The following is a 13,796-nucleotide window of genomic DNA, read 5'->3' as shown; positions in this document are numbered from 1 at the left end:
CCAAAACTCACAACTTGCTGGAAAATCCACTCCAGGGACTTGGGAAAACCTGGTGTGAATTATGAAGGGAATGATTTTCCCATGCAAGACCCGGGGAACTTCCTACCCAGCACTGGCACTCTCCTCTCCCTGCCAGCACGTGTCACTTGGGGGAATGCAGGTAATCCCAACACCAGGCTGGGCTGTGCCTTCCCAGCAGTAACTTGACAAACTCAACTGTTCAGAGATCCGAGTTTTAAAGGCATGTCCCTGCCTCACTGTACTTCTGCTGTGCCTAAAAGCAGTTATTTTCTCAAAGGCTTATGGCATATTACAGAATTCAAAACCAAACTGTTCAAGTGTTCCTTTGAGAGGGAGACATACTAGCCCTCCATTTCTGAATTCTTGCATGGATACCAATGTTAGGCAACTGACTCCAAAATTATGCCACCTCTGGGAGCTCAAGATCAGAAATGTAAACTCAAAAAATTACCATGCCAACACTGAGAAAAAAAAAAAATCAATGTTCATGACCAACACTCAATTACTTCTGAAATAGTCTTGCATCAAACATAAGCAAGCTGCATAGAATAGTTTAACATATAACATAGACATCTCAACTCACATTGTTTACAGGGCTTTCCTTTTGCTTATTTGTCCAACACAAAACTCTAGCAAGGGTTTGTAAGAGAAAAGAGCAAGATGTGTGATAGGTAGCTGCTATTCCTTGGAATGTGTCACAGGCAAAGAGAACAGACTCCCTCATCACTGCTGTCAGGGAAGACCAGCCTCATCCTGCCACTGGGGGAAAAAAAAAGCCAAAATTTCTCCAGCAGGATTTGCAGTGCGGGGCCTGCAAATTTAGTTATTAACCCTCTGTTTGGAAATCTATGCCCTAAAAGTTGCTTCACAGAGTATCTCACCCTTCAAGCACTAAATAAAAGCAAGAATCTGCTGCTTCCACAGCAATATCCCTACTGCCCTGATATTTTAAAAAAAGCCATTAACGAGTTTCCAGTGACAGTACAAGATCCTGATTTCAACATATATCCACCTTTTTTGTCAAACTACTTCACAGCAAAGAGCTTCCTTGGTGAGCAGCCTCCCTCCAGCACAAGGTACTGTGGCAGAAGCCACTGCTGCAAAAAACATTCCTGGGTCAGATGCCATCACACATCTCCCAAAAGGTAAGAACACATTTGTGTGCTGTACATAAACATGGAAGTGCAAGTCAGCTGCTCTCAGTGTGACTGAGCACTAAATGAACCTCACAGTTAACACTACAGCATAGAGTCAGATCATGTAATGAAAATTTTCTTTTATAGTCCTCAGCTACTGAGATGGGGCCTTACAGATAAAGTGTTTGTTACCTGAAGGCTTCTCTGAGTGATTAATACAGCATAAAAGAGCAACACACATGAACCCCAAAACCTTTTTTCTCCCTTTCAGGGTTTACCAAGAGCAGCCAGACTAACTCTACAGAGTGTTTTAACAGCACATTTTCATCAACGAAAATTTTCATCAGTCTTATTTCTGTACAAAAGGTGAACAAATATCCCCATCCTTCTATCCCTGCCCACTGGTGGATCCATAAGCACAGTGCCAGCCCCCTGTGCTGGCAGCCCCTGGGACCCTCTGCTGGTAAGGCTACACCAAGAGAGATTGCTCAAAGTAGCTCACTGGTGAAAAAAACTACAACAAAAAATTTAAAAACAACAAAAAATCCCATCCAACCAAACCAAAAAGCCCACCCCACTACAAGGACATTTGTAAGCTGGACTGTTTCAGTGTCCCAGCCCATGCAGCAGGCTCCAGAAGGCTCTGCCAGCACTCCTGGGCAGGTGGCAGAGCGTGTGGCACAGGGGCAGCAGGAGCAGCTGGGGAGCAGCAGGTTCAGCACTGAAGCCTTTCCTTAGACCAGGGATGCCCCTCCCAGCCCTGCCAGTAACCCCAGGCACAGCTTTTCTCATTCACACAGCACGTGGGAGCTGCAGAAGGCTGAGGAGGGACTGATGGATTGATTCTGATGGGCACAGAGACTGCTCTGGCAGCCTGGTGCCACCAGCACAGAGGGAAAGGGTTTAGCACCAATTGAAACCAGACCTGGCTTCTGTCTTAGGGCAGGGCAATGTGCAAAGACAGTAATAATAGGGCAATGGTGACCAAAAAATTACTTTAAACCTGTCCTACAATAATAACAACAACAACAACAACAACAATAATAATAATAATAATAATAATAATAATAATAATAATAATAATAATAATAATAATAATAATAATAATAATAATAATAATACTGGCACTTGAACAGCATTGGACTTCCAGGGATGTCAGGGCATTTTTTTAAAAGTAGGTTGGTATTATTCATTTTTATAACGACAAAAAGAAGGTCAGAAATTTAATCCTTTTTTCAAGAGTGCTTAGCATATGATGACTGCACTGTAGAAACACAAAGGGCCTAAATTTGAATTTTAATAATAAAACTGTAATTCCTGAGCCTTACATCACCACTGCATGAACATTTTTAGTATGCTCCACACTCCAGCATCCCAAATAAGTGTAGCTTCTTCAAAAAGTTATTTTCATTTGACACATAAAATTTAAGTTTAGAACTTGCATGTTGCTTAGATTTTTGCACAAGTAACTTTGAACAACGTAAAATCAGTAAGATAGCAGAAATCTTCACTCACACAAGCATACACAGGCACCAGCCAGAGAGTTTTCTTAATGGCAATTACAATTGGCATCTTTGCCACGTGGCTTCCATTGTTCTGTGGCAGAAGGGCCACAAGGCACAATCAATTCCTGGCCCTCTTCTGGAGTGGGGGACTTTATTTTGGGACAGCTGAAGGGCTCTCACCTCCTCTGTGTCCCTCCCTGGATTCAGGGAATCCTCACCAGGGCTGCAGGGAGAGCTCAGCAGCCTCGGGGCAGGGCCTGAAAGGCTCCTGGCTGAAAGAAAAGCAGGTTTGTTTTCCTGCACACGCCAGGCTGGGAAATGCTGCACATCCTGAGGGAGCAGCCAGGGACAGGAGACTGAAGCTGCACCGAGGGAAGCTCGGTGAGCCACGGCCCCAGGAAAAAATCCCTGTGGCAGAATAGGTGCCCTCATTCCCAGTATTCCTGTTTTCACTAACACAGCTTAAATGCCACTTGATTGTCTCACAGTACCGATTTGTTTGTTTGTTTGTTTTGGAAAAATAAGTGGTGAAAAGAAACTTGTATGGTCATAAGCTGTGGATGCTTTTGTAAAAAAAAAAAAAAAAAAAAAAAAAAAAAGTGTTATTAATGGCCAGAGCAACAACTTCCAGCCAAACTACAACACTGCCACACCAGGACCAGCTGAAACAGCCTGAAACACACCAGTACTGCTGGCTGGTGTAGGACTGAATCTCTTACTCTCCCCCAATAATATTACAGGTACCAGATCCACTTTCCTGTAATTGTCAAATGAGTTCATATTTTGCTAATGCCAACTCTTTACCCCTCCTGCTAAATATCACACACCTTGCATGAAACAAAAATCGAGAATACTGCAAATCAAATGCATGAGTTCCCACTAATCTCAGTGGGAGTTTATAAAGCCCATTAAATGCAGGATGGTTTCCCCAAGAAAAAGAAAAGAAAAAGAAAAAAAAAGAAGGAAAAAAACCCCAAAAATAACAACAACAAAAAACCCAAGATCCTCGCCCTCTAGGTTACTAGTCTAATAAGATCTCTGAGTTCTAACAATGTAAGATTTCATCACAGTTGCAAGTTTTTTCTTCTATGAACAAATAGCTGTGTTTTTATTATTATTATTATTATTATATATACACATTTACACACAGACATTCACGTACTTTATTCAACCAGACATATACTTCTACCAATATAAAACTCTGCTTATACTCTTTGTTTTAAAATAAGAATATTCACATGGGGGATTTCTCCAGTACAGAAAAGGCAGTAAAATTATATAGTTACAGATTGAAAAATGTATCTCCAGGCATGAATAAACTTATTTAGAGGACTTTTGCTCTGGCACAGAAACCTCTATCTTTCTTACTCCCCTACTATTGAATTTAAACCATAACAAAGTGTTAACATGTATTCAAACTACCCTAAAAATAAACCACCAAGCCGTGCTGGTGAGACCAGAGGAAACCTAAAGAACTCCTCGAAAAGGCTCAGGCTGCAGCAGCTCAGACTACAGCAATTCTATCTTCACAAAACTCCCTCATCCTCAGCCTGTCCAAAGGGGCATTTTCCATAACACATGCACAAGGTTTATTTCACCCTTCCCTTTTTTTTCCCCCTGCAAGTAAATGGGGTGTTGTACCTAAACAGAAAGATTTTTCTGTCTGGTTAAAACCTAAGGAAGCAGTTTTTCATTTGAATTTGTCCCCAGGCTGCATCCTACTGCTGCTCACTAGTATTGCTGGTACCACTGCTAGCAGCCTCCTACAGAATATTTCAAAAGTATAAACAGGCTTAAAAGCTGGTTTGGTTTAAAAACAAACAAACAAAGAAACAAACAATCAAACCCCCCCAAAAAACCCCTCAAACACACATGTATACACCTAAGGAGCAAGAAGCACTTCACTCTGTAAGTCACAATTCTTGACCAAAAAAACCTGAAAGTATGAAAAGTTTCAAAAGAATAATAATCAACATAAAGCAGAGGGAAGCATATTATAGTTGTTATTTATTATTTTGCAGCTGCCCTTGAAAGCAGGGAACTAAGATGATGCAGTTAATTAAAACTAACTGAAAATAAACATTAATTGGACAAAGCATTCAAATACAAACACTTTATAACAGAAAGTAAATGAAACCTGTGGGTGGAAGCATTGCTTCAAGATGACAAAATAATATTTAAAATTACATCCCTTTATGCAAAACAACTGTGCAGCAAAAATTGCCTCAGAATACCTGTTTAAACATTAATTTGCAGAGAAATGAAATAAAATAAAATGAAATTAAATGAAATAAAATGGCTGGACAAACTGATTCAAAAGTTATACTGACAAAACTGCTGTTGCTGCCAGCCCAAACAAAGGGAGCTGTAAAATATACTGTTGTTTACCTGACAGTAGCTTAAACAAATTGACTAAGGAGTGCTGGTATAAAAATACATATAAAGATAAGAGAACTCAATCTCAGCTGATGGAACTACATGAAGGCACAAAATAAAAGTGTGAGAAAAAGTCCAGGACACGTGAACAGGCAAAGTACTGCCAGTAGTGCCTCACTCACCAGATTTATGCTGGTGATATTCCATTCCTCCACTCTGTGTGAAATCAGAGTCAGGCCCAAAGGATACAGGACCTTGTAAATGGCTCAGCGTAGGCCAAGAAAACCAGTTCTCACCTTTGGACACGAAGATGCATATCCATAAAGAAATTACTTCTAAAAGCAATATTTCCTTTAGCAAAGAACACTGTCCTTAAACTGCACCCAGCTACTGATTTATGGCAGGCAGCAGGGTCCTGCAGCAATAGATTGCCCTGCTATTCACATACACGTCACAAAACTCAGCTCCCATGTTGCTTTACTCATTTCTCTTCATCCCATGATTTTTAAAATAAATTTTTCACTAGAGAATAAAGCCTCTTCAAACTCCCTCTTAGGAAAAAAAAAAAAAAAAACAACAAAACAAACCCAAACAAAACAAAACCAACAAACCACACACACGCATTACTTTAAAAGACAGCAACAAAGAAAAGCAGACTGAAAAACCAAATCCAATCAACCCTGGCGGCTGCAGCAACGTGGCACTAACAGAGATACAACAGGGTAAAAAGATGATGGTTTCTTTGTTCATACTGCTTTTACCAATTTTCTGTTAAGATTTCTCACTTGACGACAACCTCTCTCAGATAAACACACAAAACTCCCATTACAATACATTAAGAAGACAAGTAAAGACTCCATCTGAAGCCACCACATAATCCAGTCTCCCCTCCCCAGGAACAATCCTACTGCTCTACACCACACTCCTATCTTCACTTCCTTGCTTCCCTCTGCCCACCTGGTAGAATCTCCTCTTTTCTTTCTCAACAGGTTTTCTAAAATCTGTCATTTGCTATCCAGGCCTATACCTGAACTCACCTCCTGCACTTGAGCATTGCTGTCTCTGCTCCCACTGTGAATCTGACACTAATTCATTTCCAATTTTCCAAAATTTTGATCTCCCTTTTGTGGCCACACCCTCCGCTGAAACCAAACTTCTGATTTTAAGAAACCTGCAGTATTTAAGTTTAAAAATATTTAAAATACTTACACTTTGTACCGTACTTTGAAGTTTCAGTTCTTATTTCAACTACACAGCTTTTCCAAACGAGTATCTTTCAAGACACCCATCAAATTAGTATCATTTAAGAGATACACTATCCCTTACAGGAATGCCTGTACGTTTGTGAGATTTTTAAACAAAGCACGAACAATTTCCACAGTGTTCAACACCACGCTTAGTCCTAAATTCAGCTCCCACTGAAGTTAATGTCAATAGGAAGGGGTTCTTTAAAACTGCTTTCTGATTTTCTTTTGTTTGCTTTGAATTCATTCTCTAAAGAAGATTTGTACTTAATGTCAGTCAGAAGCACAGCCGGGAGTGCAAAACATGCAACAGAAATTTGCTAACAAAAGGTCTGAAAAGATCTGAATCAAGACATGGAAATGTTTCTAAAATCAAAATTACGTCATCATGGTAGTAATAAATCAAATGTAATTAATGGAAAGTTTTTCCACCTTAAAAAGTGAATGCACGACACTCTTCAGCATCCTTCCTAAAGTTGCCTTTAGGAACATTGTAACCACATGAAATCCTATTAGAAGGTGCTGAACTCCTACATTGTGACTCTTCCGGCAGGCTTCTACATAACAAAAATGCAATGAAGTACCATACAACTTTCCCCCCTTATTATGCAAAATCCTTATCAAATTCAGTAGTGGGACATGGTTCAAAACCCTGCCTAACAATGGCTCGCAGGATGTCAAGAGATGTCGGCTTTGTTTTAGTTTCACGTGCTTTTCAGTCTACTAATGCTCCAAGAAAAAGAACCTTCACATAAATAACAGATAAAGATCAAACCCCACTAAACAATGGGAAGGGAATTCAGAGTTGAAGCTGGTACTTAGCTCTTTGCCGAGCGAGCAGCCCATTGTGCCCAGGTGCCGACCCCGGGTGCCACAATGCCCAGGAATAACAAGGTGGGAGAAGGAACCTCCAGCTTCCCACTTGCCATGGATTCGCTGGTTTGTGCCAGGGCTGTGCTTTAGGGAGAGGATGTGCAGCTCCTCGGAGGAGCTCCGGGACAGCCCCCGGCCCCTTTGTGCGGCAGGTTGCGAGTGGAACCTGCATTCCACATTCCACTCGCAACCAGGAGGACAAAGGATTCACTGATGGGGGACAATTAGTCCCAATTAGGCCTATTTCACTCCTGAGTGCAAGCGCTGGGGGAAAGGAGCTTAAATCTGAAAGCAACGGGTCCCTCAGGCGAGTTAAAGCCAGATCAGTAAAGTGACAAGCTTGAGAACACGGGCCGAGCTCCACCCAGGAGGGGGCACGGAGCCCGGGGCACAGGCAGCTCCAGGAGGGGATGGAGCTCGGCTTCCAACCCCACACACGCCGGGTGAGACCCGATAACCATGCTGCACTTCAGCTCCCGTGGATAGCTAAGCACATTTCCCAGTTTTCAGCCCGCTCCAGGAGGGGATGGAGCTCGGCTCCCAGCTCCAGACACCCCGGGTGAGACCCGATAACCATGCTGCACCTTAGCTCCTGTGAAAAAGCACATTTCCCAGCTTTCAGCCCGCTCCGTGAGCAGCAGTCCCCTGTCCCGGGCACAGGCAGGCACACAGCAGGCACACAGCAGGCACAGGTCGGGAATACTCACATATGCACGTGTGGAGGCTGGAACCGGCTCTGGTTGATGTTGTAGTGTGTGAACGCCTGCGTTGGGTTGGAGCTGTACTCATCCACCGTTATGGTAACTTTGCCTTGTGAAGGAATTCCATGAGCCATCCTTCCTCCTTATGGACATGAGAAGCTCACAACTTCCCAAGGCCAGGGGCAGGGTAGGGCATTGTGGTCCGGGCAGCTCCCGATTCCCAACAGCTCCGCATCAACTCCGTGACCTCTGCCAGGAGAGAAAGCAGCACATGCTGCAATGAGCCATGAGATGTAAACACACACACACCTATTACTCTACGCTCTCCTGATTTCCATTCAGATTTGAGATCTTTTTCTATATTCATGATGTACCCATCACCCCTCTCTACGCATTACTATTCACTTTTTTTTTAATTACCTCATCATCCAACTCCATCATCATTAGACACATCCAAAGGATGAATGCTTAAAGTAAGGCTTTATCTTCAGGGTGTGGGGGAAGGGGGGAATAAAATATCTGTGTTGAAAGCTCCAGCTAAATACTCCCAATTTCATATGCTTTATTTTAAATAACATCTTGTGTTAATTGCAGCCATGAAAACTCACAAGTGGACCCAGCTTCCTGAAGGACAAATGACTTTCCACAAATATGCACACTTGTTTTCAAGGCGCTGCTGTAGCTTTAGAACACTAACAACTGAGAGACATACAAGAACCTGATGTAAAGAATATGTTACAATTGGATAGCAAAAGGTACACCCAAACACCTTTGAATCAAAGCGTTTGTGCCCGGAGAAAGGCGAGTATCTAGGCAATATTAACAAAACATCCATATTATAGCTCACTAGCACTGAAACGGGTTTGGATTCACTGTTACCAGACAGCAGTGATTTATCTGACTTTAGCGTGATTTCACACATAAATATTTCTGCATAAGATGAAAGAAAAAGGCTCTTCCCTCTCTCTACATCCCTGTCTTTCGCTTCTTCAGAGTGCTCTTAAGCACATTTAGCGTTAGGACTGGATGTGTGCTGTAATATTAGCATAACCCAGTATCCAGAAACCTCCCAAACACGCTCTGCTGAGCTCCTTGTGCAAAATCTGAGCTTCGATTTCTTCAGTCAATAAACGGAGGATACCTCAGCTGCCTTCCTTTCAGAGGGACTCTGTGAAAATTGATCAGCTGATGTTCCAAGAATACTTTCAAGATGAGCAACTCTTTAAGAGCCCCGCTTATGAGGCAGATCCTCAGCTGGGACACGCTGTGCTAGCTGCAAGGACTTGCATGGAATCTCCACACTGGGAACCCACTAATACTTCCCTTTAGCTGCCACATGCAAGAGTGGACTTTTCGTATCTGGAGTGTATTTTACAGAAGTAATTCAGCGTTTACTGGGAAGACAAAGAGATGGGAAAGAGAAGAGAATGATTTGAGCCCTAAGCATCAACCTAAGCAATATTTTTCCAGAGCAGTTTTCCTGGGCTTCTCTAGCTCCCAGATAGAAATGTGTTTGCCATGTGTAACATTAAGCATTTGAAATCTTTGATTTGTATTCAAAATATATTTTTAATACAAAGACTAATTTCCAGTTTGGCATGAAGCATGATGAAAACGCTCTGCAAATGGCAGATGGCCCGCTATAGGCCATTTATTTTACTATTTCACCACCTCAGGCCTATGTAGGCTTCCATATGTTAGTTGGGTTAAGGCATTCTGCAACCTTCATTCCAGTAACTGGGTTCTATCCTTCATCTTCTTTAGCATTGGAAGGAAAAAGGTATATTAAAAAAAAAAATAAGATTAAACTATAACATGAAGCACCAATTAAAAAACTGGCACTAGGGATGGTACAGCATTGTAACTGTGGTTATGGTCTGGTCTTCCCCTGTGAGACCTCGTGGACCTCTCTCATGAGAACAAGGTTTCAGCAGCAAAAGTGAGCACCGGTGAGCTTTGCTGAAGCAAATCTTTGCTGTGCTAGATGCGATGTAAGATGCTGCAACAACTGCTCACATAATGTAGTGGTTACCAGCCAAGTTTGCAGCTGTTTCCTGAATTTCCTTTACAATTATATTTTAGTGTTATTTTGCATAACAGTAAAACACAACACCTGCTTCAAACTGCAGTCCTGTTCCAAGCACTGCAGTTCTTTTGAGATAGAAGCTACGAGGAGTGCACAACACAGAGCAGCATAATTGCCCTGTACTGAAAAGTAAATACAAATGAAAACATCTTCATGCCAGAGAAATGACTGTCATTAACGAGAATGCTGGCCATCAGAGCTCCCAGGGAAAAAAAATAGAGTTTTTTGTTTTACACTGCAAGAACGTTACAGCCTGCATATATTAAGAAGTAGTGTGAAAACTACATGTGTAATGTTATTTTTCTCTGCAATTAAAAGCAACAATATAAAACAATGCATTAAACCAACAACAAAAATATGCTTGGGCTTTCAGAAAAGCTAAATGACACTGTTTTCAGCAACCCAGCATAAGAAAGGTCAGAACATTAAATTTCATATTATAGTTCACTCATGGAAGAAAAATCTAATTTGTTCATGAGAATGAATTATACATAAAGATAATAGGCATTTTTTACAATGTTTGTAACAGTCCGTGGTACAGAAAGAAATTACAACTAACTGGCATAAAACAAATGACAAGAGGACACTTAAATAGCTGTATTAAATACTTTTAAGTTGACTCTCAGTAAGATTATAAGTGTACAAGCTGCAATTGCTTCCCATTGTTCTAATCTTTAATCCTAAAAATAAATCTCTACTAAAATTGAGACTAAGCTGAGCAGAGCGTCCTTTTAAAATGAAATTCAACAACAAATGCCAGACTGGGGGTTAAAAACATTATCATTTGAAGCTGGCTTCTGTGTCAATTCTCTTAATTTCCATTTAATACTCCATAGAGTACTACAGCTCAACTATTAGAAGTATCTGATTATTACCTTCTTTACTGTGAGCGTCTCTGAAGAAAATAGAAGAAGATGAACACTTCAAAACTTTAGAACAAATGTATCTTAGGCCCAAGATTAAAAAAAAAAAAAAAAAAAAGAAATTAAAAGAAGACTTCTTTGAATCGCTATCATTCTTCTTTCTCCAACTATGAGCACTACTTGAAGGTTACACACAGGAGATGAGTACAAAAAAATAAAAGTTGGATTATTTTCCCATCTATCAAGTAAAGCAACGTGTAATATCTTCCACGCCTTTCGAGGCAGTTTTAAGTAAGAATGATAATATTAAAAACCTAACTGATGACTTTTCAGCATGTTGCATTTTCCCAGATACAGGCTGTTATCCTTTTCCAGCGTGTGTTTGTACCGGCAGCAAGAAGGGAGATGTGCCATTGTACCACATCTGCTCAGTGTTACAGGTATAAACCGGCACTTATTCGGAACAGGGCTGACCCAAACTTAGGTGCAGCTAATTGTAAACCCGGACACTGCCGTCCTGTCAAAAAACCGCCACGAAATCTGCACAGGTAAGTCATTTTCAATACAACATTGCATTGCACGGAGAAGCACTCACAAGAGCTCTGCGTATGTACATGCACACGAAGGCACGCGAAAAACCCATTTCCCCAAATAAAATATTTACGCCTTCCTCATCTGAATTTCAAAAATTTGCCTCTAGCTGGGCTCGGGCTGCCGCAGAAAATGCTGAAAGGCAGGAGCCGGGAAGGGTTAACCCGTGTCAACACCTTCTGTCGATACGCGCACGGTGCCGGCGCGGTGACACGGACACGGCGCGCTGCTCCCGCCCGGGGCCGCGCCTCGGCCCCGCTGCCCCGGAGCTCCCGGGGCGCCCCCGGCCCCGCGGGGATCCGCCAGCGGCCCCGCGCTCCCCGAGATGCTGCGCCGCAGTTTGCGGACAACTCCGGGCTCCAGCTGCCCATCGAGTCCGCCGGAGGAAGCGGGGTCCGGACCCCGCCGCTCCCCCGCCCCGACCCTCGGTACCTGGGCTCCCGGCCGCTCCCCACCTCCGCCCGCCGCCGGCTCCCGGGCCGCCCCGGCCGCGGCCCCGCGGGGCGCCGGGCTCGCCCCCCGGTGATTGATGGCTCCGGGTGGCCAATGGCTCCGGCGCGGCCCCGTCCCGGCGTGTGCCGGTGCCGCAGCCCCCGCCCCGCGCCCCCTGCCCTGCCCTGCCCCCGCCCCGCAGCACCGGGGGGCATTTCTGCCCTGTCTGCGCCGTACGTGCCGCGCCGCACAAAGTTCACATCGCCCCCGTCCCCGCAGTTGGCACGGACCGAAATGGTTGTGCAGGGGGGGAGGATGCTCAGGGGAGGGATGCGATGAACTCCACAGCAGCCGCGGGCGAGCGCGGCGGGGCCGGCCGGGGGGGATGATGCCCGCTGCTTTTTATTCCGGCCGTGCCGACCCCGCACCGCGCCCGCAACCCCCCCGAAGGTTCCAAGTGTCTGAGGCCTCCGGGATCAGGGTTTCAGAGCGGCTTCTCTGCCGGCGAAAGGGTGAGGGGCAACTCCGCCGGGGAACACCGAACCAGCCCGCCTTTCCCTCCTTACTTTTGCGGCGTGTCCCCCCCCCCGCCCCCATCCCCGGGACCCTCCGTGCCGGCAGCTCGGTCCCCGCCGGGCTCCTCGGCGCTGCCGCCCGCCCGCTGGCCCCAGCCAGCACAATGCTCCCCGGCCTACCCTGCCGGCCCCGCCGCCGCGCCCCCCGCCCCGACCCCGCCGCCCCGCACACCGCCCCCGCCCCCGGGCCGCCAGCGCCCGCCGCCCCTGCGCCCGGCCGGGCAGCGGCGGAGGGCAGCGGGGGCACGGCCTGGGCGGCAGGGCAGGGCAGGGCAGCCTCGCTCGGTGCCGCCGACATCGCCGCCTCGGCTGCGGGGAAGCGCCGCTGCCGCCGCACCGACACGGCACGACCCGACCCGACCCGGCGGGCTCGGGCGGTCACGGCGCGGGCGGCGGGAGCGCGGCCGGCCGGCTCCGGGTTTATCCTCATTATTGTTTGCGGGAGGCTGGACTCGGCGCCGCCGCCGGAGCTCCTGCCCGCCTCCCCCCCCCCCCCCCCCGCCGCTCTCGCCCATGACACGGCACCTCTAACCCGCCGCTTTGTGCGCCGCTGCCCCCGCCGTGCCCCCCTGCTCCCGGCACCGGCCCGGGGCCGCTCACCTTCCCTCCGCCGGCTGCCGCTGCGGGCGGGTCGGGGATGCCTTCAGCGCGGGCAGCGGGGCCGCTCCATGGGGCTGCGGGGGCGCGGCCGGGGCAGAGCCTGCGCCCGACCCCGCGGCGGCGCCCGGCGGCGGCGGCCCTGGCTCCGGCTCCGGTCCGGCTCCGGCCCGGTCCGGCTGCGGGAGCGGCTGCGGGGCGGCGGCGAGGGCGGGCGCGGTGCAGTGATCGGGGCTGCCACTGGGGTCAGGGAGCAGGCACCAGGAAACACGGCGGCCACGGCGCTGCTCGCACACGCACACACACACACACACACACGGCTCCTCCCGCTGCCTCGCACTTCACCCCCCCGGGCACGAAGGGAGGGAGGGAGCGATCGCTGCTGCATTTCCCAAGTGCGGCACAGCCTCCCCGCGCCGAGGCGGCTGGAGCTCGGCTCTGCCGGGGTCACGGCGGCTGCCGGCGGGGCAGAGCCGAGCCCACCGGGACCCCCTGCCCTCCCGCCGCTCGCTCGCCCAGGCACGGCCGGCCCCGCACCACGCATCGCCCATCGGCTCGTCCGCTGCCCACAGAGACGACAAAATAAATAAGTAATAACAGCGACAATTAGAAAAACCTAAATCCTCGAAACAGGTTTTCGCATCTTCCGCCGCACCTTTGGTCACTGGGTATTGATGCGGTGCCCTGCTCCTTTGTAGGTAAGCTCACCTCAGCAACCAGAAACACCAGGGTTCGCCTTTGAGGCCGAACATTGTCTTAGGGTAACTGGGGCTTTTCTGTGGAAAAATAGAATCAG

General features: G+C 46.8%; 1 protein-coding gene across 3 annotated transcripts in view; it reads right to left on the bottom strand.

Annotated features, from left to right (window-relative positions):
- The window catches only part of MPPED2 (metallophosphoesterase domain containing 2), a 103,927-nt gene extending 90,849 nt beyond the window's left edge, over positions 1 to 13,078 (bottom strand). Inside the window, exons 1-2 of one of the 3 annotated variants that reach the window (XM_014884593.2) lie at positions 13,004 to 13,078; positions 7,863 to 8,105 (exon numbers count right to left, since the gene is read on the bottom strand). In XM_014884593.2, coding sequence (XP_014740079.1) covers positions 7,863 to 7,990 — 128 coding nt within the window. In that variant the 5' untranslated portion in view covers positions 7,991 to 8,105; positions 13,004 to 13,078. Of the gene's footprint in view, positions 1 to 7,862; positions 8,106 to 8,997; positions 11,584 to 13,003 lie in introns of those variants that run through there. The other 2 variants (XM_088175261.1, XM_088175262.1) reach the window with 2 other exon arrangements.
- Positions 13,079 to 13,796: the final 718 nt, after the last annotated feature.

This window comes from Sturnus vulgaris, chromosome 18, assembly GCF_052056855.1.
Source record: "Sturnus vulgaris isolate bStuVul1 chromosome 18, bStuVul1.hap1, whole genome shotgun sequence".
NCBI classification, from domain to species: domain Eukaryota; kingdom Metazoa; phylum Chordata; class Aves; order Passeriformes; family Sturnidae; genus Sturnus; species Sturnus vulgaris.
This window is presented reverse-complemented; position numbering and strand designations above follow the sequence as displayed.